Source organism: Acromyrmex echinatior, chromosome 5 (assembly GCF_024713525.1).
Source record: "Acromyrmex echinatior isolate Ae372 chromosome 5, ASM2471352v2, whole genome shotgun sequence".
In the NCBI taxonomy this organism is placed as follows: domain Eukaryota; kingdom Metazoa; phylum Arthropoda; class Insecta; order Hymenoptera; family Formicidae; genus Acromyrmex; species Acromyrmex echinatior.
Window position 1 is genome coordinate 11,471,716 of NC_141856.1, and position 25,867 is coordinate 11,497,582.

Sequence of the window (25,867 nt, forward strand, 5' to 3'; positions counted from 1 at the left end):
TTGATATTTTTTATTAAAGTACATAAAGATAAATTGAACAAGTTTTTCATTTAGAATGTGATTTATAAAACAAGTTGTAGTGATTGCGATGTTTTATACGTGGAAAAGACAAAGAGAGAATTTGGAACTCGAATCAATGAATACAAAAATAATATCAGATGTAATCCGTCTAGACACTCTGTCATTACACAATATATGTTGAATTATAATCATTCATTTGATTGAGAAAACACTAAAATTTTAAATAAAGTTTAGACGAAACTAACTATAATATAATAAAAGGAGAATTTCGGAAAAGCTTAAAGAAATATTAAAGAATAAATAAAAGGGATTACTTCACAAAGAAATGCATATATAGAGTTTGACAGAGAGTCTTGATGAATCTTATTTTATCTTATTAGAATCTATTCGGAATAACACAATAATAAATAAATATATGTATACAAAACTCTTTGTCTGCCTACAGAGCGATATTCTCATTTGAATTTGAACGTCGATTGTGTTAATACATTAGATATAATAGCCTTGTTTTTAATGTAAGTTTTAATTTTATAACCTGTATAATTTTTCTTTATATTTTTGACATAAAATTGTTTTTCTGTTAGTATAATAGATTAATATATATGCTCAAGTTAATTTTTAATTTATGATCATTGACTTTTGCTGACAATGGTAGATTTGATGATATTTGTACAATGGTTTGATATAGATATGACACCACTCTTTTGTTATGACGAGAAACAGAGACATCAGTTTTTATTCAGCTTTTGTATGTAAAAAATCTCACTGCAGTTGACTTTTTTACTTGAATATATGTCTATTGGATGACTTACCAATTTATAATATGATGTCAGCGTTTTATCGACTCAACGAAAAATTTATTAATTTATATTATTTATAAATTTGTGTTATTAAAAAAGTATGTGATTATATGATGTATGATTATGATGCATGATATATTTAAATTACATTAATTGAAGAAGGACCAGTGGTCTTGAAACGTCAATTTTAATTTATAATTTATGTTGATATACTAATAATAATTTAACCTGTTTAAAAATTTTTTGCTAGATCACTGACCTTTGTTTAGTATTAATATTTTAAGTAAATACTTTACAATCAAAGATAACTATGTGGGGGAGGAAAAGAGAAAGAGGAAAGAGGAGATAGAGACACATGCAGTATGCGCGCACCTGGATCTTGTTCTGGGTGAACAGACCTACAATTTGAGGGAAGTAATGACCCATTTAAATGCTTGGAATCTTGCTAAAATCAATCTTGAATTAAAAAATTTGATCATTTTTTCACATTAATCAGGCTATATTTTTTAAGGGATATACCGTAAGGTTAAATGAATTATTGCATCGTGTTCTGCGATCAAAAAAATATACAGTGCTACATTTAAAATCCGATTTACATACATTTAAAAGCCATTTTTGTATCAAACCAAACATGTATTAGAAAATCAAAACTTTGATTTAAGAATCGTTTACTAGCGACTTCTAAATCTTAATATTTTTTGATAAAAAATTAGGGATGTTCTTCTGGCATGAAATGAAAGCTTTTGGACTAAGAGGTCAATTAAAAAAAATATTTTCTTTTTTTTTATCAGTCTAATGATACACGGGGGCTGATGTTTCTCAACACAGCCCCATTTTTTACAGTAGTAATCACGAAAATAGAACCACATATATAAAAATATATAAAATAGTTATGTTATCTATTTGTTTTTACTTATCGGTAATGTCATTTATACATCAGCAACAATTCATGTCAACTAAGATAACAAATTATCCGGAAAAAATATTATACATATGGACATATTATACATAATGTGTTTCCCAAAGTAAAATTTTGTTTAAAAATTAATTCGCGGACGACTTGAAATAAACCTAAAATTTTTGGAAAAATCAAAATTTTGCGGAATATATACATGGAACATTCTCAGAATATAACGACATACAAATGAAATTTTTAACTAACATTTAAATTTCTTTTACATACCGTAAATATTCGGAACATTTTGGAGTATACTTGAAATATGTTTTGGGATTTTAGGAATATTTCAAGAATAATTTAGCGTTTGCTGGGTAGGTATATTTTTTTTCGAAAACGAGAAAGAGAGTTCTATATAGTGCAGTATAGTGTGAAAACAGACCATTTATCTCGCCGAATTTTTATCTACATTTCCTTACAATTTAAAGTTTATTTTAAAGTTTATTTTAAATTAAAGATTAACCTAGTACTATTTTTATACTCAGATATACATAATAAGTTTACAATGGTTTTATATACATAAGTGTACAATGGCTTCAATATGCACTCAGGGTGCAACCAAGAGAAAACGCTGTTATATTAATCATCGAATTGTAGAATTGTAGAATTGTATGTTAAAAATTAAACACATACATTTATTTAATTATATTATTCTGTTTTTTAAAATATATGTTAGTATATTCATGATGCAAGTAGACATGGAGTATTTTTCATTTGTTGACACAAGTCGACACAAATATCGTTCTATATTTATTACTCACTGAAAACGAATAAAAATAAAAAAAAGTAAACGATGTAACAATATAAGGACTATGAGCTAATCGGAATATTGATTGCTATTTATCTTCCAAACATATAAATATAATCACAAACGTTTCGACTCTTACCGGGACATTTTCATTCTAAAAATTAAAATTAATTATAATAAAACATTTGAAAACTAAATTAAATAAATAAAAAGAGGAAATATTCTTACAATTATTCTTTCGCATGTCTTATAATAAAATCCCAGTCAATGACGCTACTAACACTTTCTCAACAGAATACAATAATTCTTGTCGAAACAAAATGATTTGCATACATGTGTCACTCAGATGATCGGAAAGTGTGAAAATATAAAACCGTCTTGACCAAGAGAAATTAAGAATAACTCTCGAAAGTATAATTATACATAGCACATAAGAATAAAAATTATAAAAACAAAAAATATAAAACGATAATTATATGTATTGTATTATAAGTAATATAATAAAAATCAATTTTACCTGAGATTAATAATATAATATAAATATAAATAATATAAAGATAAAAAGGATGCTTGTGTTGGTAAAGATAAAAAGGACTTGTGTGACTAAATGGAAAGTACTCAACGTATCCCATTAGACAATCACAAACGGAATCTAAGGTAACGTTTGCCTAATGTCCATGATAGCACATGGTAAGCAGGACGTAGTTATAATATTGCATTCTTTCGGCTTAACATTTGACATATGCGCAGAACCACTATACATTAGGAACCCAATTTTCATAAGTTTATGCTAAGGAGTTAGCAGTGCAGTAGTATATACAATACATATAGAGTTCGTGGAAAAAAAACAACATGAAACATGGTATATCATAAATTTTCCAATTTGAAAATAGAATTAAGTTAAAATTTTTGCAGTTTAATTAGCAGACTTTAAAGTTGTTTATATTATTACCGAAAAATGAATTTACATAGTCTCCTTGAGACTATGTAAGTACTCTAATGTATTCTTAAATAAATTATAAGAGTAATAAAATGAATAGTATGTTTATTAAAATAATTTCTATAAATGTTTTAGTATGCTAACTGAAAGTAGGAATATGACTGCTGCGTTTGTGAAAAACAAATTGATTCTTGTGAGCGGACATGAAATAAAATACAGTGTTGACATCTACGATATCTATACAGGTGATTTTAATTACACAGTTATACAAACGCATTTCATTACAACAATATGAAAAATATACAGGTAGAAATTTACTAGACTTTATGTAATAATTCTCTATATAAGAAAATTATTATATATATTTTGTTATATAGATTAATCATAGAATTGCTTTTATAATTATTTATTAATGTAGCCTTAAATTTGTCTGTCATTAAATAGTATTTCTTTGTTAATATTTTGCTTTTGTATTTAAATTTTACATAAATGTGTAAAGTTGAGTGCGAAAGTTGAATTCTATTCTGCTTTTTATCATACTAAAGTGAGCCTTCTTACGCAAATGTGATGGAAAATGGACGACTGTATGAGCGAGCGAGAGAGAGAGAAAGAAAGAGAGAGAGAGAGAGAGAGAGAGAGAGAGAGAGAGAGAGAGAGAGAGAGAGAGGGAGAGAGGGGGGGAGGGGAACTAGTAGTGAGTATCGAATATGTCTACCTTTTTATTGGTATATTAAATATATAATTAGTATATTAAAAGTAAACAAACGTCTCAACCTGCATAATTGTCACTCTCGCACAATCGATCGTCCTTAAAGCTTATTCCAGTATATATAGGGTGGGCCATCTATTGGTACGTTTTTGAATTTCGTCGTATGGCAACACCGAACGAGCTACAGACCCGAAATTTTGACAGTTTATTAGTCATACCGTCCGCGGCACGAAACAACATGTTTTCTCTTGAAGAGCGTTTTGAAATTTTAAAAACTTATTTTCAAAGTCAGTGCTGTGTCGCCGAAACTGTACGAATTTTGAAAAGAAATATGGAGCACCGAAGGAGCTATACGCAAATTGGTGAGGAAAGTTCGTGAGAAAGGGATGTTAGTGGATGACAGAAGTGGTCCCAGAGCTCGGACAGTGCGCACACCCGAGAATATTGAGGCTGTGGCCCAAAGTGTGAGACAATTCCAGCTTTGAAAAACAATAGTCCAAAATGTCATTAATAATTGGGGTGACCGAATGGCATACTGTAAGGCCAGTAGAGGGAGCCACATGAACGAAATCGTTTTCATTCTTGACGCGGATACTTTTAGCTTCACAACAAAAAAAAAATTAATAAAAAATATCAATGTATGCTCATTTGATCGCATTTTTAAAAACGTACCAATAGATGGCCCACCCTGTATATATATATTAGGTGTTGGAATTAATTCGTAGCGTTTTTAATGAAAGAATGTTATTTATTTCACATGAGCATTAAAAAATACATTAATGAAAGTACTTCCCATCACTTGTAAAACGCTACGAATTAATTCCAACACCTAATATATATATATATATATATATAGAGTTTATTGAATTTTATTAATGTTCCTAAATATTTTTCTTTTAATTGCGCAAGCTCGTGAATATTGAGTGCAGAGGTATCTTGCCAATATTTATATAATTCTTTTAATTATTCCGTTTTAATGAAAAATTAATCATATGTGAAAACTATGTTAGGTTAACCTAAAACTAATTAATCATATGTGATAATTATGAATCCTACGGTAAAATATTAGCCGAATATTGGCAGACTGGCAGAAGATCCTTACTTTTTTCTGTCTGTAATGGTAACGTCGTTATATTTTTACAATAACGGTAACGATTCATCCGTTACTTTTATTGTTGATTTTGTTTTTATTAGATATCGTATTGGATATTTTGATATTAGTTGCTTTCCATTTACATTGATTCTCAGATAATTCTCACTTGTAACGCTAATAAGGGCTCAGAGATTGTTGGCTATACTCGTTGCACGCATAAATCCGGATCTACAATAGATGTTCTAAGCCTTAAGCCTTAAGAAATTGACCAACTACAGTCGAATGTGAGGAGAATTAATTATAATTCGTCTGTCCCTTAAGACTTAAAAAATCTATTGTAGGGATGTACATGAGATATCATTCTATCCTTATTGTTCGCAGAATATTAAACAAGGATAAATGATACCTGTTGCGTATATGCCTACTGTACACTGGATGCGATGAACGAGACGATGAATGAAAGAGAGGAGCAATATCCAATAAAAGCTCTGGTTCTTCTCATATGACGATGCAAAGCAGAACTCTTATTGGATGTCGCTCATCGTTCATAGCTCATCGTCTCAACGTGCAGTAATGTTTGAAAAGATCGATATGAATATCGATCTGGTATCGATATATCTCTGATATAAATACGTATCAATCCGCTTTTCGAAATCGATCGGACTATCGATATTGCTTAAAAGATGGTATATCTCATTTTCTTTTACATAGGTACATATTACATCTCTTATCTTCTTTAAAATAAACATATACAGGATCTACAATAGAAGTCATAATGATCGTAGGGTCTTAAGAAAATTGACCAATCATAGTCGATTATTCTTTTTATATACAATTGTGATCGGTTAGTTTTCTACGACTTTAGGGGATCCTAAAGTGAATCCGTTTTATCAATTTTTCCAAACAAGTATTTTTCTAACTGCCTTTTTTAACTGCATTTTCTAACAGATTAAAAAATCCTTCTCTATAATTAATATATAAATGATAATGTAGTCCAAAACGGTCGATTTTATGCTAAAAACGGAAAAAAATTTGAAAATTATTAGTTTTATTATCGACTTTTAACGTCGTAATAATGTTTGCTTTATGCTACAAATTTTATAGTTTGTACGCTTAACACAATCTTGGTTTAGACTACAGATTACATGAACAGTTAATGTTGAGTATTTAGAATTATGTTTAGATATTTAATACGAACGATTAGTTAGTTAGAAAATTTGTATGTATGTGCGATATTGCTGTAGTAGTATACATATGAATAAATATAAAGGTGTGTCGCATTTTATCGATAAAATAGCGATTTCAATAGAGTTCAAGCTTCACATTAGGATTCCCCTAGGACTCAACAACCGCTATGATTTTTATTGTAGATAAACCCCGCAATATACTTTTTATGTTATTTAGAGACTGTGAATGTTATATAAAGACTGATAGATAGAACAAGTAAAATAGTTCTAAAATATTATCTGTTTCCTTCTTATAATATTATCAGATAAGCAGATTAACTGATATCTGTTTTTAAATTTTATTTTTGTAATTTAGGGTGCAAACAAATTGTCGCTATGAATACTTCAAAGCATTTTTTGATTGATCAGTTAATAAAATTCTTTCTTCCAATTGGTTAATCAAATGCTTCGAAGCACTCGTAGTGGCAACTCGATTACACCATTAAAAGGTAAAACTGTCCACACAGAAATATGTATCTTGTAATAAAAATGAATATAATACATTTTTAATGTGAATCTATTGTAAGGAAATAAAACCAGAACTAAATAAAAACAGAAGTTTTGCGAAGGTATCGATAAGTATCGATACATAGACCGATTCAGTATCGATACTTTTTTGTATCGATATCAGATACTAAATATTTTTCGAACACTATTGTGCAGTAGGCCAGTATTCACATCGACCTTGCCTCGGTAACCTAGAATAAAACCTAGAATAAAAGTGAGTAGTATTAATTTATATATTTATATATTTAGTACTCTTCTTAGCGAAAAATTTTATGAAAAACTACTATAGATTGAGACAATATCTTAGAAATTCATAGTTTTTTATGGCTATTTATAGTGATACATAGAATGGCGTTGTTTGAAAAACCAAGAAATTCTCCGCTCTCCAATAACTCCACTTTAGAATATCTACAAGAAATTAAGAATTTTTAAGCTCTTATCTCAATATATGTAGTTTTTCTATACTTTTTCGTAAAAATTTCTTTTTCAACTAGGATAAGTATATTTATTTTATTTTAGATAAATTATTATCTAAATTTTATTTTAGAATGAAAAATAAGAGCCATGTAATATTAAATTTAAAAGATATTCAATAAAATGGAGAAATCAAAATTAATCGTCAAGAATCAGTATTTTGCTGCTCTTTTATCTGAAAATTATGTAGAATATAATCAGACAGAATACATTATTAAATTTGAGAATATTCTCCCAAATGCATTTGAAGTAAGTTGATTTCAATAGAAATAATTCTTGTTACTGTTTAAAAATAGAATAGATATACAAGAACATTTTGTACAAAGGTTATATCTCAGCAATCTTCAATTTATTTCAATCCATTCTCGTTTGCTGGGTATCCCAGTAAAAAAATTGTACACGTGGTCACGTATAAGTATATATAATTTTACACGTGGTCACGTATAAATATATATAATTAATATACATATGATTATATCTGACTATACATAATTTCATAAATCTGATTATACATAATTTCATAAATGGTTATATATGATCATATATATATATATATAAATGACGAAATCAATCAGAGAAGAGAACGCTATCCGCTCCATTATTCTCCCTTGATTCTCTCCGATATCAACCATGGCTAATTGTCCCCACTACTCCTCATCCCCTAACACCGTAACGCTGTCGCTCCGTCGGTACATTACAGATTTTGACGAGTGGAAAGAATCATGAAGAATGCACTACGATCGACTCGAATCGATACGCCGATCAGATAATTCCCAATGAGAAATGGAGTCGACATCGAATCGATGTTGATCGACGTCGAAATCATCAAACCGACGTCGAATAGATATCGATTCGACATCGATTTTATTGCCATTTCTCACTGGGTCCGGGCTCTGGATATTATATATAATTAAAATTTCATATATGATCATCAATGAAATCATATATGGAATTTAGAATTTCAATTAAGGTAGATAGGGTTCAATAGTGAACCGGTAGTACATTATGAACCATTGCGATATTTCGTAAATGTGACGTTACCAGATTGTGCTATCATGCAGCGACTCACATTTGAATGAATCCCTCCTTCGGTTCCCCAGATTGATAGATCGCGCCAAGGATGTCATGTAATATCACATTTTAAGAATTTTGAATTGTAAAGTAAGTTTTTTTCGTAAGTTTTACGCACTTTTTATATTTTTGTAGTTATACCTATCATTTTTTTCATTGTGCATTAGTTTTGCACATTTGGTTTTATTATTAGTAAGCAACTTTTTTCTAATACATTTACTATATTATTTTGAAAATTATCGTGGAAAAGATTAGATAGTCTACAATGAATCATTTTGATGTAGTGAACAATGAACCATGGTTCGTGACTGTAAACCACATAATCTTTTTTATGATATAATATAATCTTCAAAATAATAATTTATTGTGTTAATTATTTAAAATATGGCTCTGCTCCCACAATTATCAATTTTTTAAATAAACATTTTAAAATATAGTGAAATTAAAATAATCCCAACAATTCGCAGTATAAATCATGTAGTTCATTATTAAAAATAGCATGGTTCATTGTATACACACCTCTTTTATACAATGAATCATTTCCCATTTTTTGAAATAATTGAAATTCTGGCTAAATTTAAAAAATAATTTAAGGGTTACTGCTCACAGTATGTAGTCAACTAAATTCATAAACTGTATGCCAAAACTCAGATCTTCAACTCAATAATTGAGAAAGATAAGCCTCTGAAATTTTCATGGTACATTGTTGGACCACTTATACTATACATATATGATCATATACATATATGAAATTTTATATTATACAAGATTCTATATATGATTACTTATGCTTTTATATATTATAACCATGTTTGAAATCATATATGATCATATGAAATCTGCATATATGATCAAATATAATTTCATATATGATCATACATAATTAAGTAGTATAAACAATAATCGATTTGAACCGAAACCTGGTCTCCTCCATAATGGTAGATTTTTGTCCTGCCATTTTTGCACTGAGCCACACAATCCTGATGCTGATAGCTTCTCTGTTGTGCCTATTTCTAAGCCTGTGTTTGGAAACATCATCCGAGTGCTCCCATGTATCATTTTATTTTTATTATTCATCCATTAAACAAGAATAAGATGATACACAGGGACACTCGGATGATGTTTTCCAACGTAGCCTAAATTTTTCACACTATAATCATGAAAATAGAGTAACCTATATAAAAATTTATGAAATAGTTATTTTATCTCTTTATTTTTATTTATCGGTAATATTTATTGTACATTTATTAAACATCAGCAACAATTCATGACATGAATAGTGTCTAAAAAACATAACGAATTACCCGGGAAAAATGTTATATATATATATATACGAGTACATTTCCATCTAATGTATGTAGAGTAGAAGAATAAAGAAGATTTGTTAACGTACATATATTGAACAACTGTGTATTAGCTCGTAGTTGCCTAGTTTTTTGTAAAATTATATTTAAAATAAAAAATAGTTCTGGTAACTACTCTCACACAATGGTTCACAATTTTCTGAATTTTCAATGAAAAATGTTTTAATTAGTATAAAAATCTTGAGAAAAATTTTTATCAGAGATATATCCATTCAACTTTTAAAATGTTTTTTTATATCTTTTATATTTTTCGAGATATTATTCTACATTATGCATGTACAGAAATTACATAGTATGTACAGATCCGATTGTACAAGCGATTTACAATTGTAATTTAAAAACATATTATTACTTTTACAGGATTTTGTTGATTGGATTCACAATGATAAAGTTGATATCTTTACAAATTGTTGGGATATTAAAAAATGTGATCGGCTCTCTATCCTGGTAGAATTAAGTATTTTATTTGCAGTAAATAACCTAATAGAATACTTAATCTATAAAATAGAGGAAAAATTATATTTTATGCCACCAGAATATGTAATTAATTTATGGTTATTATCACAAGAATTGGGTTTAAATATCCTCCGAGATGTTTCATTTGCATTTTGCTTAGATCGTTTCGCTGATCTACCACTTAATTCAATTTATGAACTGTCGAAGGAAAATTTTCTTAAATTAATTGGGAATATCAATATAACATCCACGAAATCTTATTTGCGTAAAGTCACAAAAAAATGGATGGACTATCATAATGTAAGTACAAGCATATTATTTATAAAAGTAAAACTTTAAAAATAAAAATGGTATATTCTCCTAAATACGAAAAATGCCACTTAAGTTTCTCTTTGAACAATAGAACGTTTCTGATAAATCTGATATTTTTGGGGGCAGAAAAAAAGATCGATTTCCACACAAAAATTTAGTGTATAGGGATATTTGAGGTTCCTAAAAAAGAATTTGTAATAAAAATTAAAATGACTGATGCAATATGTCGGACTAAAAACTCTGCTATCAAAGTTTTACAGTAGAACTACAATCTCGTATGTTAGAAAGAGTTAAAATATTTAAAGCGTCATTGACAGTATCAGATGGAAGTGCAAGAATAACATCGTCAACATATCTAAAATAAAACAATGGTTGTACTGACAATTTTTCAACTTGTTTTAGATCTTGCATTACAATGTCGGCGATTATCAGAGATAACGGTGAATCCATTGAAGTGCCGAATATCTGTTTGTAAGTTCTATTATTAAAAGCAAAAAAGGAATTGAATCTAAAATAAATCTAACTGAGATGTAAACTCATCTCCATTCTAGCATTTAATGCTAGAATTTGATCCTGAATATGTTTTGGCTTCGTTAGATATAGTATCCCTTTTTACTAATATTCCTGTTGAGCTAGCATTAAATAGCATCGATAGGAGATGGGTTTACATCTCAGCGAAGACAAACATCTCAAAAAACGAGTTTATTATTGCAGATTTTTTAGATTCAACCTTTTTTGCTTTTAATAACAGAACTTACAAACAGGTATTCGGCACTCCAATGGGTTCACCGTTATCTCCGATAATTGCCATTGTAATGCAAGATCTAGAAAAAATAGCACTTAAAAAATTATCAGTACAACTATTGTTTTATTTTATATATGTTGACGATGTCATTCTTGTACTTCCATCTGATACTATCAATGACGCTTTAAATATTTTTAACTCTTTACATACGAGATTGCAGTTTATTTTAGAGATTGGTTCAAGTGGCAGATTAAGTTTTCTTGATACAATGCTTGTTAGATAATCAGAGAATTATATTTGACATTTATCATAAAAAGACGTTTTCCGGAAGGTTCCTTAATTTCCATTCAAATCATCCTCTTTACCATAAAAAAGGCGCTATCATCAGTTTCATTGACAAAATTATCCTCTTATCACATCCACGGTTCCAACAAAAAATCTGATAGATGCTATTCATACTTTTTTAAATAATTGTTATCCTCTTCTATTTATCTTCTCTACAATTGAACGAAGATTAAAGTTTCATATAAATAATAAATATATTACACGTAATTCACGTGAGAAAGACAAATATTTTACGATTCCTTACGTTAAATCTATTTCTGAAAGTTTCCTTCCTATCTGTAGTATGTTCCATTGTAAACTAGCCTTTTCTATTCCTACACATTAAAAAGTTTTAAAAAGAGGAAAAGATAAGTTTGATTTCCTATCCAATCAGAATGTAGTTTATAAGCTCCTGTGACGACTGTGAGGCGAGTTATGTTGGTCAGACAAAAAGAAAATTGAGGAAGAATACTGGTTCTCCTACTATCATAACTGATCATCGTATTAATTTTGACCATAATTTTAAATGGAACGAGGTGAAAATTTTAGACTGCCAATCTTCAATATAACAAGAGATTGGTGTCTGAAATGATTCACATTAGAAGACAGAAACAAGGTCTTAATAAACAAAATGATACCGAATTTTTACCTGAAACTTACAGATCATTCAATGTCTTTCTTCTTCTTAACTACATTCTTTTTCTATTCATTTCTTCTCTCCCCACTTTCTCTTCCCTCTACATTATTTTCTCCCTCTTATGCTCCCCTTCCTTTTTAGTTTACCATTTCAACCTTCTTGTCTTTATATGTGTATTTTACTATGTCTCTGAGCATCTTAGACAGATGACATTCAATCTCATCGCATTGCCTGATAGATAACATATCATTTTGACACACAAAAAAGGTATTTATTCTCAATTTATCTGTGACTAAATTTAATGTGTGTATATATATATATGTTTGAGATTGGTAATTCGGGAAAAGCAAGAATTTTTTCAATCGACCGACAGTAATTGAACGCACGCATAAAGTGAGCTCGTGATTTCATCTCGAGCATGATCTTAATCTTCGTTAAAATCATCGATTTGGCGTTCTTTGTTCTTTGTAAAACAATTCGGTACACGCAAACAAGCTCGGCAACGGACAATCGAGAGTTCTAGAACAATTCAATTCGCGCACGCGAGCGCCGCGCTCCGACGAATACGTCACACGCTGTCACCAATCCCACGCACGGATTTTCTGTCGCGCATGACTGTTACGTTGAACGTCGTTAGAAAAGAATCCGAAGCGCCAATCAATATTGTACAACTAATGCCACGTAATAATTACGACTGTGGCAAAATTTTATTGGATTTTTCCCAAGAAGAAAGCCCAGGCCGAAAGCAATAAATGCTTCGATCGCGCAGTCCTTCTCCTTAGAGTCTTAAACTTCTTAGAGTTCTTAGAGTCATAGTTTTGCTACTATATCGTTTCGTAAAACCGCCGTGCTAACCGCTTAGTGAAAACCGCTATAAGACAGATCTTTTCGAGAAGTGCCGAGAAAATCGTCGAGATTTTCCATCACCGCGATTCCAAATACAATTTGGAAAAGGTGACCGCATTTAATATTTTGTTAATCTAATATTCAATTAATTATATTTTCTGAATTTGTAATTGTGCTTATTAAAGAAATTCTTTTGTTAAAATTACAAAGAAAAGGAGTTCTCTTTTCTGTCGTGTATCATATCAACCGTGTGCCGTTCTTTCACTCGAATCTTTCCGCGCAGTGCATTCCCGCACAATATATATATATATAATGTATGACAGTACTTCACACTTTCTATCGGCATTAATGACTCTAATGTACATGTCTTAAAATATTAGATTGTTTTTTTGCCTTTTTATTTTTATTTTTATTACTTGGGACTCGTTTTGTAACTTTCTTTTTATTATTTGCGACTCGCTTTGTACTTCTCTTATAATTTTTATTTTTTATTCCTGTCATAATTTATAATTACATTTTGTACTTTTTAACATGTTCGTTCTTATTTTACATACACAATCCGGAGGAATACATTGTTGTCGATTACAACTTTCGTATAACTTTCATTTTATTTTGGAGCGAGATTTATATTTGATACTGCGATCGAGAGTGAATTTTAATTTTTATATATCTTATCCATGTAATATTTCTATTGTTATTTTTGCTACACATTGAAAATGATTCAACAGGGACCGAAACGTTTGTGTTGTTTACTTGTTAACGTGTTGTTCAAATTAAATTTCATATTTTAAATTCATGACATGTTTTATTTTATTTTTTAACTGTTCAAAATAATTTTGTTATTTTATGATTATTGTTTTAAGCTCGTAGCCCTTTGTCTTTATTTTTGTTTTAATATATCATAATTCTGTATAATAAAATTTATTCTTAACCATTTAGAATTTTTTGTAATAACAATTTTTTTCCAGGATTTTACAATTCCTTTAGATATCTTAAAGAATAAGGAAACAAAAATACTACATAGTATTGTATCTTGTGAAAACAGATACTATAATTCTTCACTAATAGTGGTGGACAATAATACTGAACAATTTATTCATTGTTGGGATGGTAATGATTTTTTTGAACTTACCTCATTTAAATATCCCCAAGATATTCTTAATAATTGTAATAGTTACTATGAAATAGTGGGGATGGAGATTATTGGAAGAAGTATGTAGCCTTTTTTTGACTTTATTCTGTTTTATCTATAATATTATCTTGTTCAATATTTTATATAATTTATTTAGGATACAATATTTACTTCTGTGGTGGAACCTTTGACTACGGGATATTTATTAAAAATATATGGCGTTACTCCTTGATAACTAAAAAATGGTTCCTTGAAACTACGTAAGTATCCTAATGCATTCTTAATTAAATGATAAAAGTAATAAAATAAATAGTATTATTTGTTAAAATAATTTCTACGAATGTTTTAGTATGCCAACTGAAAGATGATGTATGACTGCTGCGTTTGTGAAAAACAAATTAATTTTTGTGTGCGGTTTTGGAAAACCATATGAATACCCCGAAAATATTGATATCTACAACATTTATACACGTGATTTTGTTATACAGTTATACAATACGCATTTTATTAATACAATATGAAAAGTATACAGGTAGAGATTTATCAGACTTTATGTCATAATTCTTTAAGAAGATTATTATGTATATTGTTTTAGATTAATCATAGAATTGCTTTCATAATTATTTATCAATTTAGTCTTAAAATTGTCTGTCATTAAATAAAACAGTATTTCTTTGTTAATTTTTGCTTTTATATTTAAATATTACATAAATATGTATAGTTGAGTGCGAAAGTTTTTGAATTCTATCTTGCTCTTTATCATCACTAGAGTGAGCCTTCTTATGCAAATATAATAGAGAATGGGCGATTGTGCGAGAGACACTTGTGTGAATCGAGGATATCTACCTTTTTTTTTTGAATGTAGTATATTATAAGCAAACAGACATCTCAACTTGCATAGCTGTCACTCTCGCACAATCGGTCGCCCTTCAAAGCTGGTTCCAGTATGTATGTAGAATTCAGTGGATTTTATTAATGTTCTTAAAGATTTTTCTTTCAATTGGCAGGCTTGTGGACATCGAGTGCAAAGCCACCTTGCCATTTCGGTTGTGTAATTATACCGTTTTGGATGAAAAATTAATCATATTTAAAAAATTCTTGATGATTCGTACAGACATAAATTACTCTGAAAATGATTATGAATCCTACAGTAAGTAAAATGTTAGCAGAATGTTGGCAGACTGGCAGAATTGATGAGAGCATGTCTGTTTATTTCATTTTATTGTATTTTAATTGTTTTTGTATTAAGTTTTCTTATCTGAATTATAATTTTCTAAAATATTATCTGTTTCCTTCTTATAATATTATCAGATAAGCAGATTAACTGATTTCTGTTTTTAAATTTTATTTTTGTAATTTAGGGTGCAAACAAATTGTCGCTATGAATACTTCAAAGCATTTTTTGATTGGTCAATTAATAAAATTCTTTCTTCTAATTGGTTAAGCAAATGCTTCGTGGTGGCAACTCGACTACACCCTTAAAAGGTAAAACTGTCCACACAGAAATATGTATCTTGTAATAAAAATGAATATATAATACATTTTTAATGTGAATCTATTGTAAGGAAATTGTAAATAAAACCAGAAGTTTTGCGAAGGTATCAATAAGTATCGATACATAGACCGATTCAGTATCGATACTTTTTTGTATCGATATCAGATACTAAATATTTTTCGAACACTATTGTGCAGTAGGCCAGTTCACATCGACCTTGCCACGGCAATTTTATTTCATGACTTAACTCGAGAAGACGACCACGTTTATTGACGCCTCGTGGAATACCTAGAATAAAAGTGAGTAGTATTAATTTATATGTTTGTTAGTACTCTTCTTAGCGGAAAAAATTATTATTATTTAAATTATTATTTAAATTTTATTTTAGAATGGAGAATAAATGCGTAATATTAAATTTAAGTGGTATTAAATACAAAGTGCAGAAATCGAAATTAATAGTCAAGAGTCAGTATTTTGCTGCTCTTCTATCTGCAAATTATTTAGAATACAATCAAACAGAATACACTATTAAATTTCAGAATATTCTCCAGAATGCATTTGAAGTAAGTTGATTTTAATAGAAATAATTCTTGTTACTGTTTAAAAATAGAATAGATATACAAAAACATTTTGTACAAAAGTTATATCTCAGCAATCTTCAATTTATTTCAATCCATTCTCGTTTGCTGGGTATCCCAGTAAAAAAATTTTACACGTGGTCACGTATAAGTATATATAATTTTACACGTGGTCACGTATAAATATATATAATTAATATTCATATGATTATATCTGACTATACATAATTTCATAAATCTTATTATACATAATTTCATAAATGATTATATATGATCATATATATATATATAAATGACGAAATCAATCAGAGAAGAGAACGCTATCCGCTCCATTATTCTCCCTTGATTCTCTCCGATATCAACCATGGCTAGTTGTCCCCACTACTCCTCATCCCCTAACACCGTAACGCTATCACTCCGTCGTACATTACAGATTTTGGCGAGTGAAAAGAATCATGAAGAATGCACTACGATCGACTCGAATCGATACGTCGATCGGATAATTCCCAATGAGAAATGGAGTCGACATCGAATCGATGTCGATTCGACGTCGAAATCATCAAACCGACGTCGAATAGATATCGATTCGACATCGATTTTATTGTCATTTCTCATTGGGTCCGGGCTCTGGATATTATATATAATTAAGATTTCATATATGATCATCAATGAAATCATATATGGAATTTAGAATTTCAATTAGGGTAGATAGGGTTCAACAGTGAACCGGTAGTACATTATGAACTATTGTGATATTTCGTAAATGTGACGTTATCAGATTGTGCTATCATGTAGCGACTCACATTTGAATCCCTCCTTCGGTTCTCCAGTCGATTGATAGATCGCGCCAAGGATGCCATGTAATATCACATTTTAAGAATTTTGGATTGTAAAGTAAGTTTTTTTCGTAAGTTTTACGTACTTTTTATATTTTTGTAGTTATACCTATCATTTTTTTCATTGTGCATTAGTTTTGCACATTTGGTTTTATTATTAGTAAGCAATTTTTTTCTAATATATTTACTACATTATTTTGGAAATTATCGTGGAAAAGATTAGATAGTCTACAATGAATCATTTTGATGTAGTGAACAATGAACCATGGTTCGTGACTGTAAACCACATAATCTTTTTTATGATATAATATAATCTTCAAAATAATAATTTATTGTGTTAATTATTTAAAATATGGCTCTGCTCCCACAATTATCTATTTTTTAAATAAACATTTTAAAATATAGTGAAATTAAAATAATCCCTACAATTCGCAGTATAAAACATGTAGTTCATTATTAAAAATAGCATGGTTCATTGTATACACACCTCTTTTATACAATGAATTATTTCCCATTTTTTGAAATAATTGAAATTCTGGCTAAATTTAAAAAATAATTTAAGGGTTACTGCTCACAGTATGTAGTCAACTAAATTCATAAACTGTATGCCAAAACTCAGATCTTCAACTCAATAATTGAGAAAGATAAGCCTCTGAAATTTACATGGTACATTGTTGGACCACTTATACTATACATATATGATCATATACATATATGAAATTTTATATTATACAAGATTCTATATATGGTTACTTATGCTTTTATATATTATAACCATGTTTGAAATCATATATGATCATATGAAATCTGCATATATGATCAAATATAATTTCATATATGATCATACATAATTAAGTAGTAACAATAATCGATTTGAACCGAAACCTGGTCTCCTCCATAATGGTAGATTTTTGTCCTGCCATTTTTGCACTGAGCCACACAATCCTGATGCTGATAGCTTCTCTGTTGTGCCTATTTCTAAGCCTGTGTTTAGAAACATCATCCGAGTGCTCCCATGTATCATTTTATTTTTATTATTCATCCATTAAACAAGAATAAGATGATACACAGGGACACTCGGATGATGTTTTCCAACGTAGCCTAAATTTTTCACACTATAATCATGAAAATAGAGTAACCTATATAAAAATTTATGAAATAGTTATTTTATCTCTTTATTTTTATTTATCGGTAATATTTATTGTACATTTATTAAACATCAGCAACAATTCATGACATGAATAGTGTCTAAAAAACATAACGAATTACCCGGGAAAAATGTTATATATATATATACGAGTACATTTCCATCTAATGTATGTAGAGTAGAAGAATAAAGAAGATTTGTTAACGTACATATATTGAACAACTGTGTATTAGCTCGTAGTTGCCTAGTTTTTTGTAAAATTATATTTAGAATAAAAAATAGTTCTGGTAACTACTCTCACACAATGGTTCACAATTTTCTGAATTTTCAATGAAAAATGTTTTAATTAGTATAAAAATCTTGAGAAAAATTTTTATCAGAGATATATCCATTCAACTTTTAAAATGTTTTTTTATATCTTTTATATTTTTCGAGATATTATTCTACATTATGCATGTACAGAAATTACATAGTATGTCCAGATCTGATTGTACAAGCGATTTACAATTGTAATTTAAAAACATATTATTACTTTTACAGGATTTTGTTGATTGGATTCACAATGATAAAGTTGATATCTTTACAAATTGTTGGGATATTAAAAAATGTGATCGGCTCTCTATCCTGGTAGAATTAAGTATTTTATTTGCAGTAAATAACCTAATAGAATACTTAATCTATAAAATAGAGGAAAAATTATATTTTATGCCACCAGAATATGTAATTAATTTATGGTTATTATCACAAGAATTGGGTTTAAATATCCTCCGAGATGTTTCATTTGCATTTTGCTTAGATCGTTTCGCTGATCTACCACTTAATTCAATTTATGAACTGTCGAAGGAAAATTTTCTTAAATTAATTGGGAATATCAATATAACATCCACGAAATCTTATTTGCGTAAAGTCACAAAAAAATGGATGGACTATCATAATGTAAGTACAAGCATATTATTTATAAAAGTAAAACTTTAAAAATAAAAATGGTATATTCTCCTAAATACGAAAAATGCCACTTAAGTTTCTCTTTGAACAGTAGAACGTTTCTGATAAATCTGATATTTTTGGGGGCAGAAAAAAAGATCGATTTCCACACAAAAATTTAGTGTATAGGGATATTTGAGGTTCCTAAAAAAGAATTTGTAATAAAAATTAAAATGACTGATGCAATATGTCGGACTAAAAACTCTGCTATCAAAGTTTTACAGTAGAACTACAATCTCGTATTTATTTATTTATTAAAAGCAAAAAAGGAATTGAATCTAAAATAAATCTAACTGAGATGTAAACTCATCTCCATTCTAGCATTTAATGCTAGAATTTGATCCTGAATATGTTTTGGCTTCGTTAGATATAGTATCCCTTTTTACTAATATTCCTGTTGAGCTAGCATTAAATAGCATCGATAGGAGATGGGTTTACATCTCAGCGAAGACAAACATCTCAAAAAACGAGTTTATTATTGCAGATTTTTTAGATTCAACCTTTTTTGCTTTTAATAACAGAACTTACAAACAGGTATTCGGCACTCCAATGGGTTCACCGTTATCTCCGATAATTGCCATTGTAATGCAAGATCTAGAAAAAATAGCACTTAAAAAATTATCAGTACAACTATTGTTTTATTTTATATATGTTGACGATGTCATTCTTGTACTTCCATCTGATACTATCAATGACGCTTTAAATATTTTTAACTCTTTACATACGAGATTGCAGTTTATTTTAGAGATTGGTTCAAGTGGCAGATTAAGTTTTCTTGATACAATGCTTGTTAGATAATCAGAGAATTATATTTGACATTTATCATAAAAAGACGTTTTCCGGAAGGTTCCTTAATTTCCATTCAAATCATCCTCTTTACCATAAAAAAGGCGCTATCATCAGTTTCATTGACAAAATTATCCTCTTATCACATCCACGGTTCCAACAAAAAATCTGATAGATGCTATTCATACTTTTTTAAATAATTGTTATCCTCTTCTATTTATCTTCTCTACAATTGAACGAAGATTAAAGTTTCATATAAATAATAAATATATTACACGTAATTCACGTGAGAAAGACAAATATTTTACGATTCCTTACGTTAAATCTATTTCTGAAAGTTTCCTTCCTATCTGTAGTATGTTCCATTGTAACTAGCCTTTTCTATTCCTACACATTAAAAAGTTTTAAAAAGAGGAAAAGATAAGTTTGATTTCCTATCCAATCAGAATGTAGTTTATAAGCTCCTGTGACGACTGTGAGGCGAGTTATGTTGGTCAGACAAAAAGAAAATTGAGGAAGAATACTGGTTCTCCTACTATCATAACTGATCATCGTATTAATTTTGACCATAATTTTAAATGGAACGAGGTGAAAATTTTAGACTGCCAATCTTCAATATAACAAGAGATTGGTGTCTGAAATGATTCACATTAGAAGACAGAAACAAGGTCTTAATAAACAAAATGATACCGAATTTTTACCTGAAACTTACAGATCGTTCAATGTCTTTCTTCTTCTTAATTACATTCTTTTTCTATTCATTTCTTCTCTCCCCACTTTCTCTTCCCTCTACATTATTTTCTCCCTCTTATGCTCCCCTTCCTTTTTAGTTTACCATTTCAACCTTCTTGTCTTTATATGTGTACTTTACTATGTCTCTGAGCATCTTAGACACATGACATTCAATCTCATCGCATTGCCTGATAGATAACATATCATTTTGACACACAAAAAAAGTTATTTATTCTCAATTTATCTGTGACTAAATTTAATGTGTATATATATATATATATATATATATATATATATATATATATATATATATATATAAAATGTATGACAGTACTTCACACTTTCTATCGGCATTAATGACTCTAATGTACATGTCTTAAAATATTAGATTGTTTTTTTGCCTTTTTATTTTTATTTTTATTACTTGGGACTCGTTTTGTACCTTTCTTTTTATTATTTGCGACTCGCTTTGTACTTCTCTTATAATTTTTATTTTTTATTCCTGTCATAATTTATAATTACATTTTGTACTTTTTAACATGTTCGTTCTTATTTTACATACACAATCCGGAGGAATACATTGTTGTCGATTACAACTTTCGTATAACTTTCATTTTATTTTGGAGCGAGATTTATATTTGATACTGCGATCGAGAGCGAATTTTAATTTTTATATATCTTATCCATGTAATATTTCTATTGTTATTTTTGCTACACATTGAAAATGATTCAACAGGGACCGAAACGTTTGTGTTGTTTACTTGTTAACGGTCAAATTAAATTTCATATTTTAAATTCATGACATGTTTTATTTTATTTTTTAACTGTTCAAAATAATTTTGTTATTTTATGATTATTGTTTTAAGCTCGTAGCCCTTTGTCTTTATTTTTGTTTTAATATATCATAATTCTGTATAATAAAATTTATTCTTAACCATTTAGAATTTTTTGTAATAACAATTTTTTTCCAGGATTTTACAATTCCTTTAGATATCTTAAAGAATAAGGAAACAAAAATACTACATAGTATTGTATCTTGTGAAAACAGATACTATAATTCTTCACTAATAGTGGTGGACAATAATACTGAACAATTTATTCATTGTTGGGATGGTAATGATTTTTTTGAACTTACCTCATTTAAATATCCCCAAGATATTCTTAATAATTGTAATAGTTACTATGAAATAGTGGGGATGGAGATTATTGGAAGAAGTATGTAGCCTTTTTTTGACTTTATTCTGTTTTATCTATAATATTATCTTGTTCAATATTTTATATAATTTATTTAGGATACAATATTTACTTCTGTGGTGGAAAATTTGACTACGAGATATTTAATAAAAATATATGGCGTTACTCCTTGATATCTAAAAAATGGTTCCTTGAAACTACGTAAGTATCCTAATGCATTCTTAATTAAATGATAAAAGTAATAAAATAAATAGTATTATTTGTTAAAATAATTTCTACAAATGTTTTAGTATGCCAACTGAAAGATGGTGTATGACTGCTGCGTTTGTGAAAAACAAATTAATTCTTGTGGGCGGTTTTGGAAAATCATATGAATACCCCGAAAATGTTGATATCTACGACATTTATACAGGTGATTTTGTTATACAGTTATACAATACGCATTTTATTAATACAATATGAAAAGTATACAGGTAGAGATTTATCAGACTTTATGTCATAATTCTTTAAGAAGATTATTATGTATATTGTTTTAGATTAATCATAGAATTGCTTTCATAATTATTTATCAATTTAGTCTTAAAATTGTCTGTCATTAAATAAAACAGTATTTCTTTGTTAATTTTTGCTTTTATATTTAAATATTACATAAATATGTATAGTTGAGTGCGAAAGTTTTTGAATTCTATCTTGCTCTTTATCATCACTAGAGTGAGCCTTCTTATGCAAATATAATAGAGAATGGGCGATTGTGCGAGAGACACTTGTGTGAATCGAGGATATCTACCTTTTTTTTTTGAATGTAGTATATTATAAGCAAACAGACATCTCAACTTGCATAGCTGTCACTCTCGCACAATCGGTCGCCCTTCAAAGCTGGTTCCAGTATGTATGTAGAATTCAATGGATTTTATTAATGTTCTTAAAGATTTTTCTTTCAATTGCGCAGGTTTGTGGACATCGGGTGCAAAGCCACCTTGCCATTTCGGTTCGTGTAATTATACCGTTTTGGATGAAAAATTAATCGTATTTAGAAAATTCTTGACTATTCGTACAGACATAAATTACTCTGAAAATGATTATGAATCCTACAGTAAGTAAAATGTTAGCAGAATGTTGGCAGACTGGCAGAATTGATGAGAGCATGTCAGCAAATCGAAAAAAATTTGTTTACATAAACCATTAGATTGACGTCAAATTCAAGCAGATTTGTACAATTAGATAGTAGATTGATAGCGGAAATCAAGTTAAATAGAATGCGATTTTGTGGTTGTTTAAATTGAAATGGTAAAGGAAGGATGGTAAAGGAAGGGTGGAAATTATGGAAATATATTAGGTGTTGGAATTAATTCGTAGCGTTTTTAATGAAAGAATGTTATTTATTTCACATGAGCATTAAAAAATACATTAATGAAAGTACTTCCCATCACTTGTAAAACGCTACGAATTAATTCCAACACCTAATATTATTTTATCTTATTGAAATAACAGTGAAAGGAAACCTCTCACCGTATTGAGCAATTACATCCCACCGCTCGCTTGCATTTGGAGGCAAGCGGATACCCAATACATGCTTATTTGGCAATCTTTAAAAATTAATATTTCGTTGACTGTTATGAAAATTGCAAAATGTTACCGAATTTTTTGACTCACAAAGAACCAAGTGTCTCTCTCTGATTTTGATGAGTTTTTAATATATGTTTTATGAAAATAAGGAATACGTCAATTTTATATATTTACCATACGAATAAAATTTTATAATATCGATGTAAAACCCCCTTCATAGTCGAAAAGCAAGAAATATTTATTTATTTATCTATTTACGTTAACATAAATTCTGCTTGGTTTCTGTCGACAATCTGATGACAACATTGCGTACGATTCGTCTATCTCGATTCTGTCAATCTACCATCAGGTTATATCAGCAAATTTTGTCAGATTTCTATCGGCAATTTGCCGATATCGTCAAATATTACAGATTCTGTATATTTACTGTTTTTCTGCTAGGAAAATTGTTTAACTGACTCTGTTTAAAATCTGTTTATACAGATCCGAAATGCAAGATATATATCTATTTTTCAAATATGAATGTGTGGAAGATGGTATCACATGGTTATTGGAAGTATAACCCATATGTGTATGGTAGGGAACTTATTGATCCAATAATATTCTTTAAAACTGCACCATGTTATCTTGGTAAGTATTATAATTTATGTACTACGTAGATATAAAAGAAACTTAAATTTTACATTAGTATATTTTGCAGAAATTGTTGGTAGAAACATATTTTTAAGAGTTATCAAAGATTCATGCAACAAATTAAAAAATAAACAATGTGTAACAATGAGATACAAGAGTCGGATCAAATTTAAATTAGGCTACAAAAAATCCAATGTAGAAAATTCAATCCTACACTTCTTAAAAAAAAACTGGTTGGATTTGTATCTTCACAGTTATGACCATAATTACAAAACTGATACATGTATAGCGTACCTTGATTTGACAGGCTCGTGTTATAAAAACATACACATACACAGTTTCCCTATAAAAGATACACAGAAATTTCAGTCATGTTTTAATGGTAGGAATAAATTTTTTAGTATAAACGATCCGAATTATTTATATAATTAACTATTTATATAAACTCTAAAGTCGATGTACTTATGAAAACGAAAAAGAGAAAAAAAGAAAGAAATCCTCGAGAAAAAATATTTGCTTCATTACAAGTATTTATAATTATATATTTTAAAATATTTATTAAATATTATTTATGTTAGATTAAATTATTTATGTTAAATTATTTATGTCAGATATTATTTGGATTATTAAATACATATTTTATATCTTATTATTGAACTTTACACTATATCAGTATGTAAAATTCAATTTCTCTTGTCTCATTCCTCGCCAGACTCTTGTCATCTAATTTTATTTTGCATTACCAATAAAGCATGCCATGGGCAGACAGGCAACCTGACTTACTGATGTGTTGGTTGCGGAAACACACTGTATATATATATGTTTATACTATGAATTTTTTATATATATTTTGTATATACTATGGAAATAAATCTTGAAATATATATTCTTAATAATAATATTAATGTTTAAAAATAATGTTTAATACAAATTTGATAATTGTCAAGTTTAGCTCTCTCACGTGCGATATATTGATAAACTAATGAAAAACAGCGATATAAGCATATAAGTTACTGTCCAAGCGAATTTAATATAAATTTCATTCATATTCCAAGATATGATACATTAGAATCATATTAATAGGTTATTTGGTTGAATTTATTTTAAGAAAAGAAGATTTAATTTTAATGAACGAATTACAGAATTTTATAAAATAATTGGTAAATTATAACAGCGACTGTGACAGCATGTGCTCATATATATATAACTGTTTTTCATCAGTATGACAGGTTTTTCAATCTGTAATCAAAGGATATAGTAGCGTAAAGAGAGGATTTCGGGCCCCGCACATATCGATTGATCGTCACAGACAAAATACTCAGATAAAAGAATATTTTGGAGAAAGTTTTATTCTAAAAGAATCATACCATTTCGAGATATCGAAAATAATGTAATTTTTTATTAATATTTTTTTCTCCGTTAAATCTAAATGGGCTTTTACAAAAAAAATCATGGCTGTATAAAAAGTATCAAAAAGATTATACAGTAAGAACTTTTTTGTCATTCTAGGCTCAAAATTCTGTTCTTAAAAAATTAATAAAAAAATGTTCAAAATC

The 25,867-nt window shown here is 28.8% G+C and overlaps 2 protein-coding genes across 4 annotated transcripts; both read left to right on the top strand.

Moving 5' to 3' along the window:
• The first annotated feature begins 5,154 nt into the window (after positions 1–5,154).
• On the top strand, positions 5,155–14,850 carry LOC147909800 (uncharacterized). The gene is made up of 5 exons (XM_087406432.1): positions 5,155–7,722; positions 10,269–10,664; positions 14,197–14,440; positions 14,518–14,620; positions 14,710–14,850. The coding sequence occupies exons 1-5, from the start codon at positions 7,597–7,599 to the stop codon at positions 14,726–14,728; spliced, it is 888 nt and encodes a 295-aa protein (XP_087262558.1). The 5' UTR covers positions 5,155–7,596; the 3' UTR covers positions 14,729–14,850.
• Positions 14,756–25,195, top strand: LOC105153611 (uncharacterized). Of its 3 annotated transcripts, XM_087406431.1 has the most exons (12): positions 14,756–14,892; positions 15,368–15,510; positions 15,722–15,845; positions 16,053–16,154; positions 16,244–16,418; positions 18,957–19,352; positions 21,890–22,133; positions 22,211–22,313; positions 22,403–22,524; positions 23,062–23,205; positions 24,162–24,308; positions 24,379–25,195. In XM_087406431.1, the coding sequence occupies exons 5-12, from the start codon at positions 16,245–16,247 to the stop codon at positions 24,741–24,743; spliced, it is 1,695 nt and encodes a 564-aa protein (XP_087262557.1). In that variant the 5' UTR covers positions 14,756–14,892; positions 15,368–15,510; positions 15,722–15,845; positions 16,053–16,154; position 16,244; the 3' UTR covers positions 24,744–25,195. The 3 variants fall into 3 exon arrangements, with proteins under 3 accessions (XP_087262557.1, XP_087262556.1, XP_087262555.1); XM_087406430.1 differs by having other exon boundaries at positions 15,722–16,154; XM_087406429.1 differs by having other exon boundaries at positions 15,926–16,418.
• The last annotated feature ends 672 nt before the right edge of the window (positions 25,196–25,867 follow it).

What these genes read in the sequence shown, in the direction of transcription:
- LOC147909800 (XM_087406432.1), top strand. Translation starts at nt 7,597, where the DNA reads ATGGAGAAATCAAAATTAATCGTCAAGAATCAGTATTTTGCTGCTCTT. An exon ending in AATGGATGGACTATCATAAT is followed by an intron (nt 10,665 to 14,196) that starts GTAAGTACAAGC and finishes ATTTTTTTCCAG; the next exon opens with GATTTTACAATTCCTTTAGA. An exon ending in GATGGAGATTATTGGAAGAA is followed by an intron (nt 14,441 to 14,517) that starts GTATGTAGCCTT and finishes TAATTTATTTAG; the next exon opens with GATACAATATTTACTTCTGT.
- LOC105153611 (XM_087406430.1), top strand. Translation starts at nt 16,245, where the DNA reads ATGGAGAATAAATGCGTAATATTAAATTTAAGTGGTATTAAATACAAA. An exon ending in TTCTCCAGAATGCATTTGAA is followed by an intron (nt 16,419 to 18,956) that starts GTAAGTTGATTT and finishes TTACTTTTACAG; the next exon opens with GATTTTGTTGATTGGATTCA. An exon ending in AATGGATGGACTATCATAAT is followed by an intron (nt 19,353 to 21,889) that starts GTAAGTACAAGC and finishes ATTTTTTTCCAG; the next exon opens with GATTTTACAATTCCTTTAGA.